Source organism: Mustela lutreola, chromosome 5, assembly GCF_030435805.1.
Source record: "Mustela lutreola isolate mMusLut2 chromosome 5, mMusLut2.pri, whole genome shotgun sequence".
Lineage (NCBI taxonomy): Eukaryota > Metazoa > Chordata > Mammalia > Carnivora > Mustelidae > Mustela > Mustela lutreola.
The window spans coordinates 135,087,010-135,101,079 of NC_081294.1; the positions used below are offsets into that span (position 1 = coordinate 135,087,010).

At 41.9% G+C, this 14,070-nt stretch overlaps 1 protein-coding gene across 3 annotated transcripts in view; it reads right to left on the minus strand.

Moving 5' to 3' along the window:
* Positions 1-14,070, minus strand: part of EPB41L4A (erythrocyte membrane protein band 4.1 like 4A) — a 255,958-nt gene that overhangs the window by 60,712 nt on the left and 181,176 nt on the right. For all 3 annotated transcript variants that reach the window (XM_059175658.1, XM_059175656.1, XM_059175657.1), the window contains exon 12: positions 12,827-12,948. In XM_059175658.1, the coding sequence (XP_059031641.1) occupies positions 12,827-12,948 (122 nt within the window). The remainder of the gene's footprint in view (positions 1-12,826; positions 12,949-14,070) is intronic.

The window sequence follows — 14,070 nt, forward strand, 5'->3', positions numbered from 1 at the left end:
TATGTATTTCTTACTCTAAATCATAATATCACAAGTCTTATGCCAGAGAGGTGCTCAATAAACTCTTGATTAAAGGAAATGGAAAGGTGGAAAAAAGTATCATAATGGTAACTCACTAAAGCTATGATATTTAATATACCACAGGCCTTTAGGTTTGCTTGCTTTTCTAATCTTGGTATGCGTGGAATGCTAAACACTCATGGGAAGAGTGAAAATAATAACTTTTTAGAGAACATCTAACCAGATTTGCTATATATTAAGAAATCTTTTATTGAATGAAAATAAACAACAGCTTCAAGGCAGAATAGAAAAGAGGGCCAACTAAGGAAAAGTCTTGAACAAATATACACCTGCCTATGTGATCTACCTGCTCCTTCTCACAGTTAACACTGTTCCTGCCTTTCCCCCTCTTTGCTAAGAAAAGGTCCTAAAGAACTTAAATAATTCCTTAAAAAGAAAAAATGCCTTGATATAGCAGCAGACTGACCTGCTGCTCCTCTATAAATTAGCAGAACGTACTGTCTTCTCCAGAGTTATCTGTGGAAACAAGTTGATCCAGTAAGTAAGGAAATCATGCAATAGTGGGAAAATTTGGAGATGTGTATTTTCAAATAATTTGAGGCCTTTCGCCTCTTTTATTTTTCCATTTACTTTCCAAATAGATGCCTTAATACACCAAACGCCCGGGTTCACATCTGGACACTGCTCTTAGGATCTGTGTAACTTGAATGAGTACTTTGTGTTTCTAAGCTTCAGTTTCCTCATGGGTAAAATGAGAATACCACCCACCTTCCCCATGGGGTTACCAAAAGAAGTAACGTTATCCACTGTTCAGGTGCAAGGAAACCACCTCAAATTAGGGATTCATCTTCAAGACACAGCAGGACCTCAAGGATTGGAATTCATGGCTCCTGTCTCCTACCCTCATTGTCTTCTCAGAGCTGCGTGGTCCTCTGGTGTTTCTCACAGTGTGTCTCCTCTATTCTTTCTCTGTGAACCCAGTTCTCTGTTTATGGGTGTGCCTGGAACCTGGGCTGTAACAGTGGACTCAAAAGAGGTGGCTCTCCCCAGCTGAGTGACTCATAATCTGGGCTCCGATCCCAGCTTCTCTGGAGAAAGATAATGGGCAGTTTCCTCAGATGCCCCATTCTCACCCTGGGAGACAGAAGAGAGTAAGGCCTCCTGGTCCCAGATTTGCATTGTGCATTGTTCAAAGTGCCAACCACGGCACCTGCTCCACAGTGAAGGTAGTTCCTTTTTTTACCTTACCTCACTTCACCTCCTCTCCCTAGACCAACCAAAATACCTAAACTCTAGGAACTCAACCATTTTTCACATTGATACCAGTAAGTAAGGAAAGCACATGACAGAAATCAATCCCAGATACTCTCTAACAGAGTCTGAAGAAGATGCTGACAGAGAAATCACTGTGAAACCTGAATCTGAGAGTAAAACAAACAGGGGACACCCTCAGATGCCATCTGCCTAGGAGGACATCCATCTCAAAACAATCTCAAGCAGTTGACAGACACCCTTGAACCTCCACCTATAAAGAAAGAGGGGTGAAAAAACAGAAAAATTCATCTGAATGGTTTGTAAAATCAAGGCAGGGACTCGGGAACTGTGACCACAAACAATTGCCAATGTGGAAACAACTCACGCTGCTGATTTCTGACAGAACAAGTAGGTTCACAAAAAGACAAAAAAAACTTCAGTTATAGTCACACAGAAGTCAAACAGAAACAACACCATGCAAAAACCTGTCCAGAAAGGCCCCTTTCTCTGTGTACCCAGCAAGGCAGTACTAATTTCTAACCATGAGTTAACCAAAGAGGTAAAATCCAGATTCATCTGGTCAATTCTGACTAAAAGAATAGTTTGAAAAAGTATATTAATGCAAAGCTTGCTGCAATTAATTTTATTCAGTTTGTCAGTAAGAATTTCATTTGGGAACTCAAGTTTTGAGGAACCAACCATACTTCTGTATATAGAAGTGTGCAAAAAACTGTATATTTCCAGTGAGAAAAATGTATTTTGTGATCTTGAAATACAGTTTTCACAAGCCCATTAAGTCTTCTGAAATGATGATTAAATTAAAAAACTTTTGAAGAAAGCTTTCCAAAATCTTTTTTCATGTTTGGTCCTTTTAACTCTATGACAAAGAAGCCAAAGAAAAGAAGAGAGACTTTTAGCAAGAAGAAGGATCTCAGGGCACCTGGGTGGCTTAGTGGGTTAAGAGTCCAATTCTTAATTTCCACTCATGATCTCAGGGTTGTGAGATCCAGCCCCAAGTCAGGCTCCATGCCCAGCAGGGAGTAGGCTTCTCTCTGTCCCTCTGCCCCTAACCCAGTGCAGTGTTCACTCCCTCTCTCCAGAAGTAAATCTTTTAAAAAAAGGAATAAGAGGGACCTCTAGTGTTTACGTACCCAGTTCATTTATTTTATGGAGAATGAGATGACAGATCAGAATGCTGAATGACGCGTCACAGGTCACAGCCAAGTTAGACCAGGAATTCAAATTTACTTGAATCAGTGTACCTTTTTATCTCCTCCTACTTTACTACGTAACTTCTCCAGGCAGCTAGCTGCTTAAATAATTAGTCAAGAGATCATTTAAGGGGCGCCTGGGTGGCTCAGTGGGTTAAAGCCTCTGCCTTCGGCTCAGGTGATGATCCCAGGGTCCTGGGATCGAGCCCTGCATCAGGCTCTCTGCTCAGCAAGGAGCCTGCTCCCCCTCCCTCTCTGCCTGCCTCTATGCCTACTTGTGATCTCTCTCTCTCTGTCAAATAAATAAATAAATAAATAAATAAGATAATCTAAGACTGTCAGAAGTTCTTCTAGTCCGGATAAAAATAAAGCAGGAGGGATGCCTGGGTGGCTCAGTTGGTTAAGCTGCTGCCTTCAGCTCAGGTCATGATCCCAGGGTTCTGGGATCAAGTCCTGCATCAAACTCCTTGTTGGCAGGGAGCCTGCTTCTCTCTCCAGCCTCTGCCTGCCATTCTGCCTGCTTATGTGCTTGCTTGCTCCCACTCTCACTCTCTCTCTGACAAATAAATAAAATATTTTAATTAAAAAAAAAAAAAAAAGGAAGCAGGAATCACAAATCTGGATCATTATCTCAGTAGAAGATCTAATTCTGATTTGTTACCTTGAAGGAGGAGTGTCACAATCACAGCTCTCTCAAACAAAATTAACACTGTTAAATTTTCTAGAGAGCCTCTCCAAAACTAGCCATATAATAGTCTTGATAGAATGCTTGTTTGAATTCCCGTATATGAAAATGTATACTAATTTCTTCCCTTCCTGTCTTCTTCTGACCCAGAGAGAATAAGCAAACACTCCACAATGCCTAAAGACCTATCAGGACACAATCTTCTTCCAGACACTTGTCAGAGTCCCAGTGACTCTCATGCAGATCCCCTCCAGGTTCCAGAACATGCTGCACTTACAAATCATTTTACCTCTTTGGGCGTAAGTTTTCTTACCCCCAGTACAAAATGACTGTCCTATAATTAATCTAAGGACTCTGGGTCCTACCTTGAGTTTTCCTCCTTTGAAAGAAAGCATGCTGTGACTTAATGACCTCTAATACAATGTTCTGGATTAAAATGTACAGATATGAGGGTGCCTAGATGGCTCTGTTAAGCATCAGACTCATGATGTCATTTCGGGTCATGATCTCAGGGTCATGAGACTGAGCTCCGTGTTGGGCTACACACTTGATACAGAGTCGGTTTGAGATTCTCTGTCTGCCTCCACCCCAATCCTACTCTTCCTCTCATGCTCACATAAATAAATAAATAAATAAATGGATGAATGAATGAATAAATAAATAAATAAATAAATAAAGTATTTTTTAAAAATGAACAGATATGAATGTCTTATGCCCCGTGCCTTGAAGTTTGGGGTTGCATTATCTGTTACAACACAGTAGAAATCCTGAATTTTGAATTTCATATGATCAATCTTGTACTGTTCCGTTAGTTTCCCCATAAATTATGAGGCACGTTTCCTAGCATAGTATGTGTCCTCATCTAAGCTTTTCAAAAACATATCCATTAGAGAGACCTGAATGAGCATCTGAAATCATTTTGCTAACTCAACGCATCACGACAATTACCTGTAGAACTTTTTAAAAAGTACAACATGGTTAAAAAAAAAAAAGAGAGAGAGAGAGAGAAAAGAAAAAAAGGCAAATGCTATTAAAGAATATGTATAAAAAACCCGTCTCCCATTCCTGATCCCCAGGCTTTCAGACTTTCAACCCTTTCTGGAGCCATTACTGTTACTACTTTCTCCTGTATCCTCTGTGCAAGTATGTATGTATGTACGTACGGCCCCCATCTCTGATTTCTGTACTTTTATATACTGGGAGCACAGTATATGCTGCTGTCCCCTCCCCCACTTTTTTTCCTTGCTTATACCATGTCCCAGAGATCACTCCATATGAGCAAAAATGTACCACCTTTTTGCTTTTCCTCTCTAAAATGACCTGGGTTCAAATTCCAGGCCTGGGGCCCTAGACAAGTCCCCCTCTGTCTTGTCACCTACACATTATGAGTCACAGTATCTTCAAAAAAAAAAAAAAAAAAAGAGTGCAATACTATCTGTGGGGTGCCTAGTATAGTGCCAGGCACACAGTGATGCTCAGTGACTGCCACTCATGAACATTGCTCTCCCTGCAGAGCTCCTCAGGGAACCCAGCCTTTCACGGTAGATGATGGAGGACTGCAGAATTAGACCAACACAGAATCAAACCGTGCCCTCAGATTTCTTGTAAAAGGGACGTGGTATTTCTGCGGGTTACACAAGTTTTCTTTTATTAGGCCAATTCTCTACTAATGGATATTCAGGTAGTTTCCAGTCTCTGTAATGACAAACACGGCAATAGGTCTGCTCATATTGTATAAGTAAAATAGCAGATCTAATAACGTCTTGAGGTTGGGACTTAAACTTGCAAAATTCTGGATCCAGAGCCCTGGCTTCCATTTATTCCTCATTCAACAACTCTCCTTTCCTCTCCTGAGCACTTTGCTCTTTGCCCTTTGTCATCAGTTCCCATTGTCTGCTTGACATGAAAAATGCTCGTGGGTAGGCCTAGCAACTAATTACTCCAAATAGGAGAAACCACCTTTAGACAGAAGACGGAATGATTATCTGAGTTCTAAAACTATTATACAATCCCATCGGATTATGAATTCACTGTAAAGAATCTGTTGTTCCCAATTCATGGCCATGGAATCACCCAGTGTGGCTGGAGAGTGTTCAACATGGGGTAGAGGATAAAAATCAGAGAAGAAATCTGGCTACTCTGAGGAGGAGGAACACAACTGGCAGGACATCCCCCAAGCCTGGGTTAGTAACACTGCCTGCCAGCAGCTGCCCTGGAATACCCAGAGATCTGGAGGTAGGCGAGGCAGGAGAAACCTACACACACACACACACAAACACACACACACACACACACACACGGCACTATGACCTGCCCACTTCCCATACACCCTGTCTATATAAAACCTTCTAGAATAAAGGGTATCCAATTTCCTTCTGAAGCCCCATTTGCTCTCCACCATCACCCTCAAAAGGCCACACCTCCTCCATATAATCTTATTATCCTCTGGATGTGACACTGATGCTACAGGGTAAACACAATTCAGACTGACCAGGGGATTCCCGACTGGTCCACAATGTGTAAGACACAATGTGTAAGAGAGAGTTCCTTTGGTTTTGTAGAGAAAAACTCAAAATATACCAAGCCCTACATGTGCTCAACATTATGCTCTGCCCATTTCAGACAGCACCCCCTGAACAACCTGTGAGGCAAGGGGGTAATATCCCCATTTGACAGACAAAGAAACTGAGGCTCTGGCAGGTTAAATGTCTTCAGAACATTGCATGGTTAGGACATGGGCTACGGGGGATAAACCTGAATTTATCAGAGGCAGCTCACCAGATCAACCTGCCCCAGTCTGACATTGGTTTCTGCTCACACAGCTTGCCTTTCTGCTTTACAAAGCCTTTTAACACATATTTCTGATCACCACAAGCCAAGCTGGGCTTCTGCTGACATCACATCTCACACAATGTGCCAATCACAGGGAGTATTCAGTGAATGACCATTACTGCCCTGACATGACTAGTTCTCAACAGCCCAGAGCTCTATATGGCATCAAATGAAACCATCTTCACTCTACCGAAGTATTCTTCTGTCTCCTGCTCTGGGATGCATCTGCTTCAGATTACCAGTGGATGCTAGTAAGCTCCCCACGTGGGAGGTCCAGAGCTGCATGGCACCATCAGCCCCTGCTGGAGCCAACTAACCTACTAACAGAAAAATGCTTGTGCTAGCAGTCATGGAGTACTGAACCCCATCTAGTGATGCTCACAGGGGATGCTGGGAAGCCTGCTGGGAAGCCTACAGTGAACCCCAGGAGCAGGTGGCTCAGCCATTCACACCAGCTGTCAATCAGGGTTCCAAAGAGGCAGCCCTCCCACCACATCTGGACCTCAGGGAGGTTCCACCTTAGCACACAAGAGACTGTCTTTTAAAATGAAATGGCCAGGGGCACCTGGGTGGCTCAGTGGTTTAGCCTTTGCCTTCGGCTCAGGTCATGATCCTAGCAACCTGGGATCTAGCCCCACATCGAGCCCCACATCGAGCCCCACAACAAGCCCCACACCAGGCTCTCTGCTCAGCAGGGAACCTGCTTCCTCCTCTCTCTCTGCCTGCCTCTCTGGCTACTTGTGATCTCTGTCAAATAAATAAATAAAATCTTTAAAAAATAAAATAAAATGAAATGGCCAGTATTCAAAATTCTGCTAAGTTTACATAAATATGCAAAATTTTATTCTTCCCTCAAAACACTATAAGTTTTGGCAACACCAGGTCCACTCTCCTGCATAGAAACAAGGGGCTTGGCTTGAGCAGCAGCTGTCTGCTTACGGACCAGCACAAACCAACCTCACTCAGAAGTCATTTTTGTCAGCCCCGGGGCAGTGTGTCTGCAGTCTTTTCCACAAAGGCTGAGTGGGAATGCCAACATGTCGGCAGATCCTGCTTTTCAGTTGTCCAAAGACTACACTGCAACTATTTATTTCTCTGTTCATCAGTGCGGTATGGTTAAGAACCTAACAATCACAGCATTGTTTATCCATTGCAAATGGCTTCACCCCATACTTTTTCTTCCAGCTAATTATGGATTACAGCCAAATATGCTGTCCGCACTGCCTACTTAGAGCCGATTCTCCTCTGACAGGAACCCACCTATGTGAGCTGCCAAGGCCTTGTCAGAGAAAGGGCTGTACAAATATGCACTTCTCCTTCCTGCCCTCTCGCCTCCTGCTTTACCCCCAAGCTCCCTCTGAAGCCCTGGAGATTCGCAGGAATGCTCTGGCGGCCTGCCCGGGTGCTGCCCTCCTGGGGTGGGGCAGAGGCAGGCTAGGTGCAGGGCTCTTAACTCTGGAATGCACTTCCTCCTAGAGGTGCGGAGGCCCAATCTTTGTGGACTCTAAACACAATGGCTTTTTTGCTACCAGGGAATTTATTACTCATGATGGAGAGGTTTAAAAAAAAAAAAGGCACTTTAAATTTGCAGACGACTGAAACACAAGTTAAGGGGAGTAGTCGCTAAGTTAGACTGAATTATTTTAACTTCAGAAATAAAAGAATGTCTCCTACAGTAACAAATCATGCACTATCAATGTTATAAACTAACAAAAAACAAAGGCCTCCTAACACAATTTGGTTTTTATTATATATAGATGTTAAATGAGGTGAGAATTTATATCTAGAACTCCTGAAACTGTAGTTCTAAAAAAAAATTTTTAGGGAAAATATCAGCAGAATTTAATCTATGAACATTAATAGCTGCTCTGTTTAGAGTTAAAAAAAAAAAACCTATCTTTTGTTTAAGCTGTAACTCCCATTTTTGCCAAATACAGTACAATCGAATTAACTTTTTCTATGTCTCAATATCAGCTTGTTGCCACTTTGTCAAAATATTTAAAGGAAAATTTAAATAACTGTGGCAACGTCATTTAGTAAAGTAATATTTTTGTTTCCTTGGGTCAGAAAAAAAGTAATTAAAACAAAACAAAACGAGAGCTATTGTTTCTTTCCTGCCCAGCCACCCATGAAACCCATGAAACAGGGAGCTTCTAAGGAAGGAGGCTGCCAGAGCTGGGAGTGTGGGGGGAGGAAGGGGAGGGCTGAAGGACTGCCTGTAGTGGCTGAGAAGGAAACAGAGGCCAGAGGGCTGCAGCCACCCAGTGACCTAAAGGCCACTCCCTCAAACATCCCCTCCTTCCCCCAGGCAGCGGCACCTTCAAGGGGGACTGGCAGTGCGATCTCCGATCTCGATCTTCTATCTCTGTAGGTAGGCTTGAAGCTAAGCACAGCAGGTCCTCAGGCTCACCAGAGTTCCTGCTCACTGGAGTCCCCTTCCTCTCACACACATCGCAGCCCAGTTTCACAAAGAACCACCCATCTTCTTGGGGCCCAGCGGGCTGTGACAAGGAGCACAGCAGTGACTAATGTAGGTGAAGAGAGGAGGACCCTCTTCCAATATTCTGGTCTGAGTCTGAACCCCACCATGACCTTAAGAGTCTGCATGGTTGAGACCACCAGCTGGGTTCAATTGAGGCTCGAAGCAGAGTACATTTGAATTAGAGGAAAAAGAAAATACAAGATTTGAAAAAGCAGAACAACATCAATCCCAGCCTCAACCACATCCTCCCCCTGTGTGTGACAGCAGCTGTAACACCTCATCACTGGCATTTGCTATGTGGTCCTTCCCGACCCAGGACAGTCACACCGTCACAAGGAGGGTCGCCTCTGGATCCCAGAACATATCAGGGTTTTGTGGAATCTGGGCTTGGTAAGTCAGGCTAAAAGTAATTCAAAATCAAAGTGAAAGGTGTACACAGCAAAGTCTTAGTTTCTAAACACAGCTTTGTTTAATCCTTTTTAGATTAAAAATGTTGAAAATATACTCTTATTTAAAATATATGTAATAGGGGCACCTGGGAGGCTCAGTGGGTTAAAGCCTCTGCCTTCGGCTCAGGTCATGATTCCAGGATCCTGGGATCGAGCCCCACATTGGGCTCTCTGCTCAGCAGGAAGCCTGCTTCCTCCTCTCTCTCTGCCTACTTGTGATCTCTGTCTGTCAAATAAATAAATAAAATCTTAAATATATATATATATATATATATATATATATGTAAAAAAGTAGCATGAATGCTTTAAGCAATCACCACAAGGAGATTCACTCAAGTTATATTTATAGTCTTCAAAATTTCAAGTGGCTTAAACATCCAAGAACTGAAGACTGGTTGAATAAGTTATGTCATGTCTGTACATCTGTGTGGTGGAAAAGCATACAGATCATAAAATAGAGCTAAGAACATTTCAAAACTTATTAGAACATATCCATGATATATTATTAAATAAGAAAAGTGGATTGTAAAAGATTACTATATCGCTTTTGCAGAAAAGATATACAAAAAACTAGAAGGCTATATAATAAAGTGTTAAGTACTAGAAGAATGGAATTGAAGATGAAAGATTTTTTTTCTTCTGAGATGAAAGGTTCTAAGTTTCCTAACTTTTCTTAAAACAAGCATGTATGTATGTATACATGTATTTTTATGTAAATTCTACACCTAACATGGGGCTTGAACGCAGGAACCTGAGATCAAGAGATGCACGCTCTACCAATTGAGCCAGCCAGCTTTTATGATAATAAATAAATAATGTGCTGCACTTTTTTTTTTAAAGTAAACTCCATGCCCAGTGTGGAGCCCAATGTGGGGCTTGAACTCACAACCCTGAGATCAAGACCCCAGCTGAAATCAAGAGTCAGAGACTTAACACACGGAGCCACCCCAGCACCCCATGATGTGCTGCATTTTAAAAAGATTTCCCAGATGCTGAGAGGATGTCCTTGAGAAACTTGGGTGGTACATTCACCACACCCTCATTCCCTACGGAAGAGAGACTCAACACAAGATGAGTGGGGAGTGGGGGGATATTTGGGTTCAATACCATCCTCGTGGGTTGTTCTCTGCCTAAGAGAAAAACAAAAACATGGGTCCCCAGGGGGTGCCTGGGTGGCTCAGTGGGTTAAAGCCTCTGCCTTCGGCTCAGATCATGATCTCAGGGTCCTGGGGTGGAGCCTCGCATCAGGCTCTCTGCTCAGTGGAGAGCCTGTCCCCTCTCCACCCCTGTCTGCTTCTCCAACTACTTGTGATTTCGCTATCAAATAAATAAATAAATAATCTTTAAAAATTTTAAAACGAAACAAAACATGGGTACCTAGGTGGCACAGTGGGTTAAATGCTGACTCTTGATTTCAGCTCTGGTTATGATCTCAGGGTCCTGAGATGGAGCTCTGGGGTCAGGCTCTGGACTCAGCATGGAGTCAGCTTCAGACTCTCTCTCCCTCTCACTTTACCCCTCCTGCCTGTGCTCACTCTATCACTCTCTCAAATAAATAAATAAGTCTATTTTTAAAAAGAGAGAGAGAGAGAGAAACAAAATCATAAATTCCTGTTCCTAAATTAATCAGCTACTGGAATTTGGGCATCCAAGGAGAGCCACACACCTATACATAAAGACAGTATTAGAGCAGTATTCTTCTTTTTAGAAGAAAAGGAGCTACCTGAGGTTTGTATAAAAAGAAAGTGTGAATCCCCCATCTCGAATAGGATGAAATATTGATTTGAAGATGGTCTGGATAATTTCATGAGGCATGGCAATTCAGACACAGCATAGGATCTGAAAGTTCGATTATTAATTACACCACATTTGATCCAAATGGGATTTAAGATTAATGTACAAAGATAAATACAAAAAATTTAAGATAAAGACATTAACTATTCAGGCTAGAATTTTCATCCTAAGCCACCTATTTATTATATAATCTTGGACAAATTATCTTTTTAAATCTTAGTTTCCTCACCAGCCAAACAGGGATAATGATAATACTCATGTGACAAAGTAACCAAGTGCAAATCATGTCTTATTTTTGCCACTGCAAAAGAATTTAATTTCTTCCCAGCTCAGTGAGAGGGAGGGACCTATAGTCAGATCTAATTTAACTTTCGAACAGTAAGTCAGGTGACATTCTCAGTCAGGAGCTACAGAGCAAAACACTTCCATCACAGACTTAGCATAAGGATTAAATGAAGCAATGGATGTCACAATGCTATGTCAATTGCCATGCAATGTTCAGACAGAGATTACTGTTAGTAAAAATTCCACTCATTTCTCACAATATGGTAAAAACAAAAACCAGGAGAGCTAGGTTTTTATCCCAGTCCTGCCCACATCCTGCAGCCAGAATCACGCCTTCATTATCTGTAAAATAAGAACATATTCTCTGCCTTGCCCTATCTCACAGGGTTATTGTGGGCTCAAGTGAGACAGTATATGAGGAAGGTCCAGGGGTGCCTGGGTGGCACAGTCAGTTAACTGTCTCTTGGTCTCAGCTCAGGTCATGATCTCAGGGTAGTGAGATCGAGCCCCACGTCAGTCCCCATACTCAGCGTGGAATCTGCTATTCCCTCTTCCTTTAATCCACACCCCCCTACTGCCCTCCAGGGTGCGCATTCTCTCTTTCTCATAAATAAATAAAATCTTTTAAAAAGTCCATGGAATGTATTAGACAAGGGTGACCTAAAAGTAAATCAAACTCAGTAATGTGTAATGTCACTTTACAGTACAATTCTGTGAGTTCTAAACATTCAACATGGTTTAAAACTGATTAGGTGGTTTTATTACAGAAGTAGTCTTCATTTAAAACAAAATATCCAGAGGCGCTTGGGTTGCTCAGTGGGTTAAAGCCTCTGCCTTCGGCTCAGGTCATGGTCTTGAGGTCCTGGGATTGAGCCCCGCATCCGGCTCTCTGCTCAGCAGGGAGCCTGCTTCCCCCCACTCTCTGCCTGCCTCTCTGCCTACTTGTGATCTCTCTGTGTCACATAAATAAATAAAATCTTTAAAAAAAAATCCGAGTAACCCAGATGCCCATCAATAGTAGAATGGATAAAGAAATGATCATAACACAGAATATATATATATATATATATATATATATATATAACACATATATATAATATATAACACAGCAAGAAAAATGAATGCACTTTAGTACACAGGGCATACAGCAGTGACAGACGCAAAACAGAAACAATACACATCATGATTCATTCACATAACGTTACAGATAGGGAAAATAAACTTGTTTTTTCAGGGAAGGATACATAGTATTAAAATTATAACAAAAAATAAGGAAATAATTACAAAGTCAGATGGGGATTATCTCTGGCTGGGGAGGGAGACTTTGGGGCTACAGGCTATATTAAGTTTTCTGTGTGTATGTGCAAGTGTACATATATATTCATGTATGTATGTACACTGTGATCACTTTCCTGCCCATATATTTCACAACAAAAGACCAACAATTACAAAAAGTCCACTGAATTCCGTACAGATTAAGTTACGTCAATAGTGTTCCCTTTTATTTATTTATTTTTTTTTGTTTAAAGAACGTTTGCTAAGAGTTTCAGTTCTAATCTCAGATACATCAAGCCAAGAGATTACTCAGTTGGGATTTTATTTAATCTCTTCAAAAAGAAAATATAATCATCAAGCAGGTTGTGGTGATTCAGGCTACTGGTCTACTTATTAGTAATTTCTAATTGCTGGGACATTTTCAGGGCCACATGAAACATTCTACCATTAACAAAAGAAAACTACACGGCTATGCCCACCCGCACACATCTCACATCACCACCCTAAAAGGAAATGCAAAGTTACTTCAGTGACTTACCAGTTGGCTGTGTTTGTGCTATTCTCTTCGGGTACGTCTTGCTTCGACTTCTTGCCACATTCTGATCTGGCCGAGGAAGCTGAATAGAAAGATCTCGACTCATTTGCAGAGCTGTCCTGCCACTTGGAAATGCAACATTTTGGTTAGCACAGATAAAACCACACAGCCACAAAATTAAGCACTGGCTCACTCGAATATCTACAGTGTCTGGAGAGGGAAAAAAGGACAGACTCACGCAGGCCCCGAGTATATACACGTTTTCAACTGGTTCTCACTGTAATGTTAACCAAGGGCTAATAGGAGAGTCTTAGGTTAGATAGAAGGATGATCTTTCAGAGGGAGAAACGGAGAAATTTATTAAAGGAGTTAGGTTTAGACTTAAGCAGAATGATGAGCTATAAATAGGGGATGCTCATGGTCTTCTAGCTCTAAATAATAAATTACAGTGGGCTAAAGTAAACAACAGCAATGAATCTGTGTGAATCAGTACGTCTCTGGGTTGTACTTACACAGCAAGTTGTAAAGCATCCCTTCCCCCACAGGACCACTTGGTATGATTTTTACCCGAACCCTGCTGTGGCATAATCCACCATGTATTATGCTCTCCTCACTTGCACCAGATCAAGTGCCCAGGAAGATTCAGAGCTAGCCCAAAGCCCATGCAAAGTGCTGCTTCTCTAAAGAGTCAGAGGACGCAAGGAGGTGAGTTCTCCTTGGGAATGGACTAATCTTCAAGTAATCTTCCCGAGCAATTGTGCAATTCTGCTTGCTGGATTTCAGTGAACATTCATCTTACTGAAAAATTATTCCACAGCTGCTGAATTTGAGCCAATGAGTGATCCTGACTTTCAGGGGATAATATCATTCAGGTACAGGAAAAATACATTTCTGGATGTTTAGTTTGATTCATCACAAAAAGAGCCACGTATGGGAGGAAAACAGACTTTTAATGGCTCAAATCTTATTCTTCCTACATTTACAGGATAATTATTAGTGACTCTCTCCCCAAAAGAAAGGAGACTCAGAAAGCAAAATTCCTATGTGCTTCTGTGAAAGTCTCCCCTAGTGACTACCCCAATTACCTTTACTAGAAATAAAAAGATGCTTGAAATACTCATAAAAGGGACTCCTCATCAGGCTAATTGGGGACACCACTTGGTATGAGCTACCACGGGAATTTAAATGGCAGGTTCTATCTGTGAATGTGCTTTGTGTTCAGTAGTTTACAGAAACCAGGCAGAAGG